Source organism: Solea senegalensis, linkage group LG5 (assembly GCF_019176455.1).
Source record: "Solea senegalensis isolate Sse05_10M linkage group LG5, IFAPA_SoseM_1, whole genome shotgun sequence".
Lineage (NCBI taxonomy): Eukaryota > Metazoa > Chordata > Actinopteri > Pleuronectiformes > Soleidae > Solea > Solea senegalensis.
In genome coordinates this window covers 22,690,934-22,706,470 of record NC_058025.1, presented here as the reverse complement: position 1 = coordinate 22,706,470, position 15,537 = coordinate 22,690,934, and the positions used below count along the sequence as shown (strand labels likewise).

Here is a 15,537-nt window from a genome sequence, read left to right as displayed (position 1 = left end):
CCGTGTAGTTGGCACACTGTGAACCCAGTGTTTGATTGGAAACCTGGGATTATGACTGAGTCAAACCAGCATTTGATGGAATGTATGAGGAAACAAGTGAATTAAAGGTGTCGCCTTTCCTCCTGGTTACTATGCAGAAAAATGAGCAGGCTACAAAAGGCTTGTTCCTAGCAACCTCTCATTTTACTGCTGAGTCACTGGCATCCATCCGACTCAACAGGCTCTGTTGTCTTCAAGAGTTCTGTGATTTCTCTTCTCTCTCACACACTTGAGTGTGTGTGTCTGTTACTAAGTTAAATCACTTTGAAAGTGAATGATGAAAGGTGAATTGACATTAATTAAAGTCCCTGAGTGAGTGAGAAAGTTAAAGCATTTGTGACCTTTGACCCACCTTGACTGATACATTATGTGTGTACATATTTTATTTTGCCAACACTACAAGCTACTGTTTTACTTTAACTTGAGGACATTTGTGGACCAGTTTTTTTTACTTGTACTTAAGTAAAATCTTATCAAAACAGTGGAACTTGTACTTGAATCGAATATTTCAGTAACTCTTTCCACCTGCGGTGGTGTAGTTGTCTGCATAAATGGTTCTTTTTTTTCTCTCTGATTTCTGGCATCAACGCGGCGTTTCAGACCGAAAAACTGCTGAAACAGAACTTTCAGACACTTCTCAGTAAACCTGAAATCTCAGATCAGCAGTTTCTGAAACAGACAGACCGGCCTGTCTGGCACCCGCAAACGTGACACGTTCAAAGTCACTTAGATCACCTTTTCTTTCTCAATCTGATGCTCACTTTATACGCTCTACACTTTATACTAACATAATGAAGTGGGTGTACCTGATATTACCATTTATGTCACAAATATGGTGCTTTATTATTGTCATATACAATATATACAATACTCATAGTTATACTTATTTGCAACAATGTCAGCGTTGTGAAGCCTCACACCAACATGAGGCTGCTGAGGTTATTGTTTACACATGATCATCATCATCACCACTTCACTTTTTAGCGCCTCCTAATGGCTGATAGGTGCCAATAGTTTTTTAACACAGTCACACAAATCATTCAAGTCTGTTTTCTTTTGGAAAGACTTAAAATTAGACACATGTCACTGATTAGTTTGTAATAGTTATAGTTGTGATGTCTGTGCCCAGAGTACGTGATAAGTTATGGTCCATGGTGATTGAGGATGTTGGCAGCATTCACACGGTTTGGCCTGGCTCTGTCTGTCTGTCTGCTGCTGTACAGAAGGCGCCTGCCCTGGTGTAGCGGGTGATGAGGCTGCAGTTGTGTGGGTGGGCGCTTCTCTCTCGCTCGCTCTCCTTTACAGGGGCGTGGCCCCGCTGCTGCGTGGATCAGCACCAAGGCCAGCGACAGCTGTGCGCAGCACTAAAACGTCACACAGGCCGGACATGACTTTTCTTTTCCTCTCTGCTGAGGAGAGAAATGAGCACATTTGACTGTTAATAACTCACACAGGTGTGATTTAAGTTGTATTTACATGAGGAGTTCGTAGTGCTTCGTCATGTGTGTGTTAACATTCACTCAGACTGCTACTGCACCACTGATGTTTCCATCTGTGAGCGTGGTGACTCCTTAATGACTCTCAACCTGCATTCTGATATTGCAGAGGTGGATGCAGACTGCAGCACAGCACAGCTCCACTCATCGATCCCATTTGCCTTTTTGCTGGGATGGCAAAGAAAAGCTGCAGCGACAGTGGACAGAGTGGACTGACAGTAACATGAGACAGTCCAGTGTGTGTGTGTGTGGGGTGTGTGTGTGTGTGTGTGGGGGGACACATCATTTTATTATGATGTGTCTTTATTGTGCCCTAAATACCAAACCCCATAGGAAACATGACTTATTGAAAGTGCAGATTCATGAAATGTACAGGTTGTAATAGTTTATAATAAAACCACGAACTTCATCAGGAGTTTGCTGTTGTGTTGACGCATGAGTGAGCCCGTGTGTGTGGAGTGGGTGGAGGATGCTTTCTGCAAAAAAAATCCAAAAAGAAAAGAAAGAAGAAAAAAAAGGTTTTCCCTCATCTGGTGCTGTTGCTGCGTCACATGATGCGCCCGCGCCTTCTCTATAAAAGCACCTGTCCTGCTCACATAGGACTCGCATCTCACTTTCTCTCTCTTTCTCCCACACACACACACGCACTCATCCTCACGCACTCCTGAACTCCACTCACTCTCTGTCTCGAGGAAACATGAGTTACTCCAGTGATATTTACACCAGCAGCTCCTATCGGAAGATCTTTGGAGATGCCCCACGCTCCGGCCGCGTGGGTCTCGGTGGCGGCACCAGCCCGTCCCGCCTGCACCCTGCGGGATACCGCAGCAGCCACCGCAACTATGGTTCCCCCTCCGTGGTGTCCTCCACCTCCTACCGCAGGTCAGCGGCGCCCGGCCGCGTCTACTCCTCAATGGCGGACTCCGGCATGGACCTGAGTCAGTCCACCGCCGTCACCAACGAGCTCAAGATCATCCGCACCAACGAGAAGGAGCAGCTGCAGGGTCTCAACGACCGCTTCGTGTCCTTCATCGAGAAGGTGCACAACCTGGAGCAGCAGAACAAAGTCCTGGAGGCGGAGGTGACTCTGCTGCGCCAGCGCCACAACGAGCCCTCCCGCCTGCACGAGCTCTACGAGCAGGAGATCCGCGAGCTGCGGGCGCGCGTGGAGGAGCTGACGCACGAGAAGAGCCAGATGCACCTGGACTGCGTGCAGATGAACGACACCCTGGAGCGCGTGCGGGAGAAGCTGGATGAGGAGACCAGGATGCGCGAGGAGGCGGAGAACGCGCTGAAGGGTTACCGCAAGGACGTGGACGACGCCACCCTCGCGCGCCTGGAGCTGGAGAAGAAAGTGGAGTCACTGCTGGACGAGATCGCCTTCCTCAGGAAAGTTCACGAGGAGGAGCTGCAGGAGCTGCAGACTTCTCTGCAGGCCACGCAGGTATGGACCACCTCAGAGGGTCTGCAGGAGCTGCTGCTCCACTGCGGTTTCACTCTGCTCCACTTTTCCTTCATAACTCCAAAATTTAAAAAAGGGACTCCAGTAGAAACAATTAGAAGTTGAAAAACTGCCAAAAAGCAGGAGATCCACATACCTTAAAGTTCCCATATATGTATGTGTATATATGTATATGTATGTATATATATATATATATATATATATGTATATTCATATTAAATGTTTTTTTGTTTTTTTTAAATACCAGACCAGTTTAAAGCTCCCATTATATTTATTATAAAAATACACATCTCATCATTAAATCGTTAATTTAAAGGATATTTAAAATAAAAATCATGCATACATAATGACACATTCTTTATATACTTCTTTAATCGTTCAGTTAAAATAGAAAAGGATTCACCTTAAAACTCCCATTTAAAATGTAATAACACTCTTGTATTATTATAATATTATTATTTGCTATTTATTTTTCTCTGAACACACAACCGACCTCTGCAGCTTGTTTAATAAAATAACACATTTTATTGTGAAATGAGCTGACAAACACAGACACAAACAAACATCTCTTCATATAGACACAGTGTGTGTGTGTGTGTGTGTGTGGTGCAGACACTGAGTAAAGAGATTTAAAGCACAGCAGCAGTCCTGATGGCGGAGTGAACACACTGCACCGGATAAATGATGGCACTGCAGTTCCGTTTCAGCACCATGCGCTGTCCCTCCCCCTCCTCCTCCTCGTCACGCCCCCGCGCAAACTTTAACATGGAGTGTATCTCACATACTTCTTTTTTTTTGCGCCATAGGTGCAACAGTTGTTTAGATGTGTTCAAACACAGTTGTTATAAACGCAGAGCGTGTGATTTTCTATGTGCTGATGTTTGTATGAGCAGAGGCTGCAGAGGGGCAGGGAGGGAGGGGGGAGGGAGGAGGGGGGTGCGGATAAATCGCGCATAATTCAGGGGTGTGGCCGTCCCAGGATGCAGCAGTCAAGGCCAACTCTCTCAGCTACACCTTACATTTGATATTACAGGTTACATAAACCTGTACCAACCTTTTTTGTTATTATTATTATTACAATCTGAAAGTTTTATTCATTGTCCAGGCCATGGTTCATTCTCTGACAGTGCGGTGATATCGGGGGGAGTTGTGTGCATTTGAGTGATAGTTGCCGGGCAGATTTCTCCAGGGTTTTTCTCCTCTTCCCTGTATGGGGATTAAGTTGCCATGTAAGCGACTGAGTCAGCAGTCCATTCATCAGTCCATCTGCTGTCCACATCACTGGACCTGCAACTCAGCTCATCTACTCTAGATTTATGTTCACACATGTGCTGCATGTTTGTGCTGCACCATGCAGAAACATCTAGAACATCAGTTTAATAAGTGCTACACTCTAACATCTCCACATAGACATTTAAGACCTGTATATAGAGTAAAGTTGTGTGTTGCCCCCCTCCCTTTCCTCATGTCCAGGTGTCAGTGGAGATGGACATGAGTAAACCGGACCTGGCTGCGGCGCTGAAGGACATCCGCTCTCAATACGAGACCCTGTCCTCCAGGAACCAGGTCCAGACCGAGGAGTGGTACCGCTCTAAGTTTGCCACCGTGACCGAGACGGCCGCGCGCAACCAGGACGCCATCAAGCACTCAAAGGAGGAGCTGAGCGAGTACCGCCGCCAGGTGCAGGCTCGCACCCTGGAGATCGAGGCCCTCAGGGGCCACAACGAGGCCCTGGAGAGGCAGATCGCTGAGATGGAGGATCGTCATAACAATGAAATGGGAGAGATGCAGGTATGATAACTGGGACGAGGGGGAGATGAGCTGATGATATGATGTATCAAAAACATAAAATGATCCAAAAACATCATTTTCACTGTGTTTATGTTGTAGATTTGTTCATTTCTTCTTTATTGGAACGGCTGGTTATGGTTGGCCGATGAATGTATCAACACAAATGTGCAGTCAACCTCTATTTATTAGAGATAAAACATCGGCATCAGACTAATATCAGTGTCTGCAGATACTCAAGGTTGTGTAACATACTGTTTTGTTGTTATTAGTTTCACTCATCAGATTTTTATTGAACCACACATGTAAGCGAGATCTGATCAAGTTCCAACTGAAAACACCGCGTTAAATAATCTCTGTTCACTCGTATAACACAAACAACACAGGCAGGTCCCACAGACATCAAACACGAGGATTAGATTCTGCCACAAATCTCACTCTCATCAGTTTAACACAGCGCAGTGGAAACCTGAGATATGTGTTTACAGGAGGTGCATATTTCATATAAAAAAATCAATCAATGAAACTCTTCAGTGTTTGAGCACAGAAAGGTTTTTTTTCCTTGATGTTTGTCTGTCTGACAAAATAATGAGATTTCACCATGTGTGTGTGTGTGTAGGATACCATTCAGCAGCTGGAGGGCGCTCTGCACAGCACCAAAGGAGAAATGTCCCGTCACCTGCGCGAGTACCAGGACCTGCTCAACGTCAAGATGGCGCTGGACATTGAGATCGCCGCCTACAGGTCAGTTATGTTATTATGCCGCGCTAATCACAGTCCCATTCCCTTCTTATTTTAACATTTATGGACAAACTCACTGCCCTCACTCACTTGTCCGTTCAGGCTGCTGTAGTAACATGGCGGCACAAAATGGCGGCTGTATCTAAAAAGCTCATTCTGAGGCGATGCAAACCATCTGATTTATGAACATATGCGTCGTATCTTCAATTTTCTGCTGATGAAACAAGACTTACATCAAGCTTCAGAGATGGAAAAACACCTGTACAAACTCAAATGTTATTTTAAATATTTTTTACACTGTTTCAAATTGAAAAACAGTGTAGAAATTTTCAAATTGAACACACAAAATCTGTTGTACAACGACAGAGTTTTGTTTTTTTTGTCTTCATTTTACATTGTTAATACACTATTTGAACACGCAGTAAATTGTAAATAACTGTCAGATATTGAAAGTTATTCTGGAAAAATGGGCAAAAGCACGTAACATATAATAATCACAATAATCTGGCCCTTTTACACTTCAAATAAGCAAAAGAACATTTTGAGGCTTAGGTGTTAAAGGGATACGATGGAAACAGTCCTATTCACACTGGCGTCCACACATGGGGACATAATAGTTCCTGCAGCTCGTGAGCAAGACCATGAAGTCCACAGAACAATGTCCCCATTCAAACAGAGTCGCCCCCTGGTGGTTATTCATTATACTCTTACTTCCTGGTTAGCTTCAACCAGCAAACCAAACAAATTTGTCCGCATTTTGCATACAGTCTGTGGCTTTAACTGATTTTGAAAATGGGGATTATCATTTTCCCACTGTAACAGGATATATAGTGTGAATAGTGTGTATATACAATATTATAAGATTATATATATTTTTTTTATTAATCCTCTTCGGGAAATTCTTTCTCTGCATTTAATCCATCCTCTACTAGAAACCTTCCTAGAATTAGGAAGCAGCGGGCAGCCACTGAGCAATGTCCGGGGAGTACCTTTTTCAGGGGCACCCCAGTCCTTTGACCTGGTGGGGACTTGAACCGGCAACCCTCCAGTTACAAGCCAAGTTCCCTTTACACTTGGGCACGTGCTCCCGGAATAGTCTAACTGAGCAACTGTGATGTTGTTTGTAGCAAATACTGTATATATGTAAATAGACAGTTAATCCCAGAGACATCATGCTCCTCAGGAGGGATTTGCTCGGATTATAAAAGTAATGAAACCAGACAAGAAGGTCGTCATCTCTCTGTCTCTCTCTCTCTCTCTGTACAGGAAGTTGCTGGAAGGCGAGGAGTGTCGCCTCAGCTCTGTAGGTGGAGCCATGGTCCATTCAGGCTACTCCGGCTTCTCCTACATGTCGGCCCGCTCCTACACCCTGGGAGCGTCCAGGAAATCCGATGCCAAGCCCGAGGAGGAGGAAGAGGAGGCAGATGAGGAGGAGAAGGAGGAAGAGGAGGAAGAGGGAGAAGAGGAGGGAGAGGAGGGAGATGACCAGGAGGAGGGCGAGGACGGGGAAGAGGAGGAGGAGGAAGAGGAGGAGGAGGAGGAGAAGCCAAAGGAGAAGGAGAAGAAGAGTCCCACCGGCAAGAGCAGCAAGAGTTAAACTGCTCGTCTCACCGTCTTCATCATCCTCAATAACACATTCCACATCCCAGCCGTCACTTGTATTGTTCTGGTTACTGTTCACATTATCTCACACACACACATACACACACATGTTCATGTACGGCTATCTTAGTGAGGACACTCATAGACATAATGCATCCCCTAAAGCCCATTACCTTACCTTAACCCTTAACCACAACTAAACCATTAAAGTGAGGACCAGTCAGAATGTCCTCACTTCCTGTGCTTTTATCCGGTCCTCACAAAGATGTATGTACAAGCACACACACACACTCTGGATGCCTCACACCTTCTGTGTTGTCGTGTCTCTGTTTTCTCTGTTACTCAGAAGTCGATTAGTCCAGACGTTTATTAGACGGAGAGCTTTAGACGGGAGTGGATGTATCACAGTGGCACAGTGAGTTCAACTCATCCTCATACTTTGCAGAGGTCGACAGGATCGAGCGCGACGCCACAAAAACGACACTTTCCTCATACGAGCAACAGCAAATGTGCCATTAACGAAGAATACTCACACTAAGAGCAATCAATAAGTTGAAAGTAACAACGTTTGTCAGCACGCACACTTTAAAGATAAATGCACAGACCATGGAGCATGACAAACAGCCGGTCCAACTTTTACGGTGCTATTTGATTTTTACTTATAAAAGTTGGGGAGTGAAGTGAACGCGGATTGGGTCACCGATCAAAAGCTGCACCAGCGAATCGTCGCGAGCGTCACACAGAGAAGTCCGAGCTTGTGTTTGTACTGTTGCGTAAACCTCACGGCGCTGCAGCAGCATGTTTCCTCTCCTCTTTCCTCCGCTGCTTTGTGTCCGCCACCACTCGACTCTTCATCCCATCCCACCACGACAAAAAGAAATGTACCGCTAACCATTCAAGCCCTCTGTTTCCATGTTCCTCACAGCCCTGCAATAAAAGCAGCTCAGAGAAACAGCGTATTGCTGTTTTATTTATTTCTCAGTTGCTTGGAAGGAGGAGCAGCTTCTCCATGACGAAGTGCATCTTTGGGAATGAAAAGAGTTTAAATTGCTGCTATATATGTATTTGGGAATATTAATGATCCCCCCTTTGATTGATTCATTTGTCAAGGAACGTATTCGCCACCTCATGTGTTGAACAGTTAGAACTCCTTTAACCCCCCTTCCTGCGTCCTCACACAAACGTGGTGGTGCTTTTGTTTTTACTTTTTTGCTCGAAATAGGACAGGAGGTGGAGGTGAGCGTAGGCTGTCGGTGTCAGGCAGCTGACACTGACACTGAGAGCTCTCAGCTCAGACTGCGTGTGGCAGGTGAGGCAGATGCTGCCGGGGTCATGGTTAAACGCTGCAGAGTCGCATATAAGGGCTATTTTCACTCTTAACTCCTTGCATCACTGTTGTTCATGATCTCCCCCTCCCCTCACCCCTTTTGCTTTTTTATTTTTATTTTTTTTGACAAATGAATCAACCAACAGGCATGACTGCATGGCCAGACTCTTGGAGCTTGATTATTTTATGGATGGGATAGATTTTTGCTTGTCGTGTGTTCAATTTAAAAAAAAAAAAAAAAAAAAGATGAAAAAACTTGCCTTAATCATGACTTGGAGTTAAAATATACACGTGTTTTCACCTGCATCTCACTTGTTTCTGGGGAGGCTGAGGAGTGCGGACTCTTTCCAGACTGCTATACAACTGTGACTGTACATGTGCTGCGACCTCATGCAGTCATATTCCTCTCAAAGCCAAATAAAACATTTAATAACCAAACTCTGTGTCTTCAGTGCCATGCAATACTGTATGACTTGGTATTGCAAGTATTATGTAATATTCCGCTGCTATACTGACCAGATCATATGAAAACACCTATGTTTTCAAGTATTTATGTTCCAACACAAGTGCTACTGTTAACTCACAGAGCATTTTTCCAGGACTATGTTTAAACGGAGGCTATAAGAATGTGCAACATAGAGTCTTAAATCCTTTTTTTCAGCACAACCTAGACAATCTGATGAAATAAAAAGAAAATTTTTACCAACTATATAAACACACCTGAGCAAAAAGTACTCAAAATGTTTGGATTTGTAGAAATTTGGAAATATGTCACAGTTCAAAGTTCACTTGGCTCGTTTTTATCAACAAAAAGAAAAGAAAAGGGCCTCATTTTGTGACTTCTGCACAATTATTAGTGCAACTTTGACTCAACAACACATGAGAAGACAAAAAAAAACACCCCACATTTTTTAATGTGCCAATCTCAGCTGACATAGGGCGATAGGCGGGGTCACACCCGGTCCAATTTGCCTAATCCCCAAATCTCCAATCCATGTCAGGAACCAAAACCTTTTCTGAAGTCACAGATTCAAAGTCATTCAGCAGCCTGAGTTGATTATCAGTATCAGTATCTTTGACACACACACACACACACACACACACACACACACACACACACACACACACACACACACACTTGTGAATTATGGCTTTCTCAACATCTGCAAGAAAGCTGGTTGTGTTTAGTTGTCTTGTGGTTTCCTGTTTTATTTTGAAATGTCACTCCCCTCTCGTTTCAGGTAACTTGTTCCTTCCCCTTGAGTGTCTGATTGTCTGCCCCGCCCTGATTGTTTCCACCTGTTCTCCATTACCGTGTGTATATTATGGTCTGCGTCTGTTGCCAGTTTGTCTTGTGAACTTGAGAGCCACCGTAACCGCCATGCCACTGTCTGGTCACTGTCAAGATTCGTCAGGTGTTGTTTTTGCTCGTAGTTCTTTTGTTTGTTAGCTTTAGCCCTTGTTTTTGTTGGCGTTTCCCCTCATGAGTGGTCTTTCCTTGCACTTTCAAAATAAAAGATTGTTTTAGTCGTGCAACTGGGTCCAAGTCCTTTCACTTTTACGTTTCTGTTGTGTAGTATCTATCATTTTCATATCTGATATTATGTCTATATGGGGATTAAAAATTAAATGCATATTTGAGCAGTGGGAGGTGAAAAATGGGGCTTGTGGGTCGAGGGTCGTCGGTGCTGCCTGAGCAGTTTAACTTTGTAGGGACACAGGAGCTGCTGCTCTAAGTTTGTGTCACACACCACTGATTTATGTGACCGTGCATCAACAAGTTGTGATGTAAAATTGTTGATGTTTTTCTATGGACTTTGGTGCAGGGAGAGAGCAGTTTACACACTTCAGTCTCCAGATGTTTCTGGGATAGATTTCATTCCACATCAGCCTTTTGTGAAGTGGCTAAAATCAGTTTTTCCTTCTGTCTTCGCTGTCATCTGTTCAGTCAGAGTGACCGTCCAGCCCCTGGACGGCAAGGACGGCCGAGCTCAGCAAAGTCAGCGCTGATAACGTGACAATACAAGCACACTGCGGTAAAGTGTCTCATGTCGTCCTCTCCCATCCTCTCTCCTGTCTCCTCACCCCATGCACTGCACATTTTGACGGCCTCCACAGGCGAGGCAATGAGCTGGGTGTGGCCGTGGTGCCACTGGTGATGTGTGGAGCTGGCTGCTGCAGGGGGTGGGGCTTAAACGCTGCTGAGGCGGAGCCTGTGCGACATCTCAACGGGGCCACTTAGGTCAAGGCCTGCTGCAGGATTTGAGGTGTGTGGGCCTTGAACTGGACTCATTTGACTTCCCACTCACAATATATCACTTCACATGCGCTGTAAGGTCAGCATTTGTAATTTGAAGCGCTATTACGCCCACAAAACTAACACAGAATGTGTCGAGCAGTCGTGAGCCTCACTGTCTGCCTGCTCGCCTCCACAGTCTCTGCACGCTCATTAATGCAGCTGCATCATATTCGCTGGGTGTTACTATCGACTCATCTCGGCTTCTGCTTCCCTGCAGCCAGAGGTGAAGGGACGGGAGGAGGCTGTGATGGATGGCGGTCGCCTCGCGTTAGCCCACCGACAAGGCTGTCACCGGCAAGAGCTTCATCACAGCCTCACGTCTGCTGTGTGGGAGAGAGCGAGCGAGAGAGAGAGCACAGTGGCAAAAACATTATCACCTCAAAACAGGCAGTCAATACAAGTGTCAGGAAAGCAGGAGGAGGGACGATAAGAGCTCAGATGTTTCCCTAAATCATAAAGGGGAGTGCACAGTGAGCTTCAGGGGAGAAGACGTGTAAGACGATACGACGGAGCACAAGGACAAACCGGCAGAGTCTTCCCTGTGTGTGCGGGACAGTCAATAAGACGTTAGATACTTTACGACAGAATGCCGTGCCACTGCAGCACAGTGATATATGATCACAGGTGTGGGGGAAAAGTTGATTATAATATTTACAATAATATTTCATCTTTTCAAAAGTTCATGTCTTCTGAGAGGGGGAACCTTCCATAAAGTGTCCTTTATCCCAGTGGTTCCCAAAGTCTGGGTCAGGACCCACATATGGGTCATGGGAAACTAATTTTGCAAACATTTTCTTATTTTTCTTATTTCCCTAGTATTTGGGCCAAACTTTCGAGAATAAAGTCGTAAAGCTATAATAATACATTAGATAATGATAAAAAATAAGGTTTATTGTCATGAAATTACGACTTTATTCTTGTGATATGACTTTTTTCTTCAGTTAATACTCATAGATATATAACAAGTATATGTTTTAAACTACAGGCATAAAAGGAAATTGTTTTGCATCTTTTGGAAATGATTCATTTACCACAAATTTGCTCTCGTCTTGATTTATATTGTGAATATCGTAATTTATTTCCAAACTCTTGTTTTCACGCCGTATATTTTGTGCTGATTAAAGTAACACGGTGTAATGTTGATCGTGAGCCTCAGGAAAGTGCTGCTGCTGCTGCTCCTTCGTCTCGCTCTTGGCAAGGCAGCCTCACTGTATTTCCTTTCAATGATACATCAACTTAATTAAGGGCTGCAGTGTACACATTTGTCCATAATTGTTAATCAATACACACTTACAGCGTAACTGATCACAAGGCTGACAACCCTGCCTCCGCTGAACTGCGCTGATTTAACTTTGTGGTATTTTGAATTTTTAAACCAAACTGTTCTTCAATATTAAAATGAACGGTGAAAGATGAAATCCCTGCTGCTCTGCTGCCTCTGAATGACTGATGCTGTCCAATGTGACACCGAGCAGAGTTATGACTCGGCACACGCCTCTGTGGTTGCGTGTCAGAGGGCAGATTTATTGAACATTCAAGAGTCCGATCAACAGCACAGCTGCCTGGCGTGATCTTGATTTGGCCACTCTGCTGCTGCTGCTGCTACGTGCGTGCGTGCTGAGCTCTGCTGTCAGCACTTTCTGTTGTTGTGGAGGTGCATACATAATTGAACCTCTCTCCTCCTCCTCCTCCTCCTGCTCCTTCACTGCCCTCCCGGGACCTTTACAGATAGAGCAATAAATACTCGACCTCTGCATTTAACAAACACCCTGAACCTGTTTCCCTGTAACTGGGAGTCCATCGATGACCATGTAATTACATCCCCACGTGTGAGAGCGTTAAACACAGTCATCCGTGACCTTGCTGTTGGGAGAGCTGACGTCTTGGGTGGACATTTGGACTGGACGAGGCATTCAGGGACTTCAATTCAATGTATATATATATACATATACTGTATATATATATATTCCAGATCAGAGTTGACACTGGACAAAGCTGCTCTCTGTCACTTACATAATAGTTCCAAGCTCATTTTAACTTCAAAGATCACTCTTTTCATTCAGTGTTTCTTTCTCTCTGCCGTGTCCTTCCCCTCTCTGCCTCTCCCATCCTTCTTTGTGTCCCCCTCTCTCTCTCTCTCTCCTTCTCTAAATCCATGGCTATATATAGACTTCTGCATTGCAGATGTCCCACAGCTCTGCAGTTCTGGAGGAGCCGCTGAGGAGTCCCAGCCAAAAAATGAAAAGTGTTTTTGCTGTCATACATTACACCCACACACACACACACACACACAGCAGTGGATCAGAGACAGCAGACTGGATTGTGGCCTGCAGGGTGGGACAGCTGAAGCATGACAAGTCTGTACACAGCGATGACACGGCAGAGCACAGTCCACAGCTGAGCACTGCGGCAAGGATGAAATGGCCCCAAATGAATGGAGTTAAAGGCACTGCAGTCATAATCTTTGGCTGGGTGGGTCACTGTGTTTTTTATTAAACTGTTTCACTGTTTCCTCTCAGTCTTGTTGTTGTTGTTGTAAAAAGAACACAAGGGAACTGATCACCAGTGGCAACATATCTGAAAGAAGAAGGTAATGAGTTATTATTATTATGACAAACACAACATCATTTAAACTACATGATGTAACTTTTATTGACTGTGGCTGCTGGTGTTCCTGTTTTAGTGGTTTAGCAATGACTCGTCGTGACTCAGTTAATAACGAAGAGAAATCCTTTAGAGAAAAGCCTGAAGTGCAACACCATGAAATGAATGTGAAATATGACGCAAAGGGAGACAAAATGATGCTGGGACACTCAGTAAGAGGTGAAATAACAAGAAAATTGAGGCTGAAGAGACACTTAAACACAAATTTAAAAACAAAAGGATTAAAAATACCACGTCTTCTTTACCCCGATGAACCAGATATACCTTTGTGTTTCTATCATTTCTATAATTCAGTTTTTCAAACAGGTTTTGTAGGTTGTTGTGAGTGTGATGTAAGAAAAAAAAAACTGCAGCATCCTGATGTAAACAAAGCGTGTTCTGGGTCACACGTGTGTGTGTGTGTGTGTGCTGATACATTCATCACTGCACCGTGACAGTGTCACCTCCTATTGAACTGTTTTATTTTGGCTGCAAAGCTGTTCTCATTTTCACATGTGCTGCAACAGTGGTACGCCATTAATAATTTATAACTGCTGGTTTCTCTCAGGACACACACACACAGAGAGAGAGAGAGAGAGAGAGAGAATGAAAGAATTACAGTGAGCTTTTGCTGCCACTTGGTGTTACAGGTGCAGATTACAGATCCTCGATCGAGCACAAGTAAAATTATTCAGTCCCGTCTTCTCAAAAAAATGTATTTTATGGACATTTGTTCTAAATAAAAATCATTATGTCACACACAGGTCCAATGAAAACACATGATAATTAGTTTTCTTCAAATCAACAGCCACTTCCATCCACGTACTTTATTTCTTGAGTTTCTGACTTTCACCAGAGCAAATTATACAATATATATACTGCATACTGTAAACGTAAAAGTACAAGTAAAGGTTTGTACTCAAGGTAAAATAAAACAGTACCTTTTTTTTAAAGTTTACTTGGAGTTAAAGAGACTGAGGTTTTGCAAAAAGGACGAGGGGACACAAATCTCACATGAATTGTTTTTAATTAAAGCCCAAACTTTACAAATTAAAATATGCAAACACATCATGTATCAGTCAAAATGGGTCAAAGGTCACAAATGCTTTAACTTTAGCGCCAATTCACCTGTCCTCATCATTTAAAAGTGTAACCACCCCAGGTGGTGGAAGCACTTTTGCTGTTATATATATGATATGTATGAAAAGTGGAAATTTAAATGATTGTGACTGTGTTATGCAATGATGTATAGCATTGCAGTAAAGTAATGTACAGATGTATACAAAGACTAAGTGCGGGCCATGGTTTGTCATGATTAAGTTATGTAATAGTAACACATTATTTATAGCACATTACAATATTTGTATACTTCTTCCCCCATGACGTCAGAGAACTGATAGGAAAGTCAAGTTTACCAGGACAGAATAAAAACTAGGCAATGATGCCTTAAAAATAAAAGCACAGATTCATCGCTTGCAGAATTATTATGCCTGTTTACATCTCCAGGAAAAAGGCATGTCATTCTTTGTCATACTCCAAACACATGGAGGGCAGAGGAATGAGAAAAGAACTGGTTACACACTTTAGACACAGTACAATTGGATTTGAATTATTATGTTTACACCTATTTATACTAATTTCAGATTTGTTATATCATATCAGATTTTTTTTTAGGATTAGTGATGTCTAATGGTGAGACAAATAGAGATCTCCTCCACTCATCCCTTCACTTAGCAGACAGGAAGATGCTCTTATGATTCAAAATGCAAATGATGAGGCGACAAAAAACAAATGTTTTTTATTTTAAAGCAATTACACATTTACTCACAATCAAAAGGTACTGACACTGTACTTACAAACACTCTTGGATGTTGTACGCTGGACATAGTGTGTGTGTGTGTGTGTGTGTATACTGTGCAAAATTCCATGGCCACTACTGGCTTTGTTGTTGGCCTCGCTAAAAAAGAATAATATGATTTTATTCTGTGATCTATTGCATTTTGAATGGAATGGAAAAAATCTAAACGAAATAAAAACTAAAACTAATGAAAAATCCCAAACTATTAATATAACCTTGTTCAGGATATGAGATGCATGGACTTTATTTTGAAAACCGGAAGTAATGTTCAGCTCTCTTCAT

At 43.5% G+C, this 15,537-nt stretch overlaps 1 protein-coding gene across 1 annotated transcript; it reads left to right on the top strand.

Annotated features, from left to right (window-relative positions):
- Positions 1 to 2,140: 2,140 nt before the first annotated feature.
- zgc:65851 (uncharacterized protein LOC321113 homolog) lies at positions 2,141 to 8,893 on the top strand. Its single transcript, XM_044027182.1, has 4 exons — positions 2,141 to 2,979; positions 4,471 to 4,788; positions 5,405 to 5,529; positions 6,793 to 8,893. The coding sequence occupies exons 1-4, from the start codon at positions 2,233 to 2,235 to the stop codon at positions 7,121 to 7,123; spliced, it is 1,521 nt and encodes a 506-aa protein (XP_043883117.1). The 5' UTR covers positions 2,141 to 2,232; the 3' UTR covers positions 7,124 to 8,893.
- The last annotated feature ends 6,644 nt before the right edge of the window (positions 8,894 to 15,537 follow it).

Excerpts from the sequence above, each read along its gene's own strand:
- zgc:65851 (XM_044027182.1), top strand. The coding sequence starts at position 2,233 with ATGAGTTACTCCAGTGATATTTACACCAGCAGCTCCTATCGGAAGATC. Across the intron at positions 2,980-4,470 it reads CTTCTCTGCAGGCCACGCAG|GTGTCAGTGGAGATGGACAT; the intron begins GTATGGACCACC and ends CCTCATGTCCAG. Across the intron at positions 5,530-6,792 it reads ATTGAGATCGCCGCCTACAG|GAAGTTGCTGGAAGGCGAGG; the intron begins GTCAGTTATGTT and ends CTCTCTGTACAG.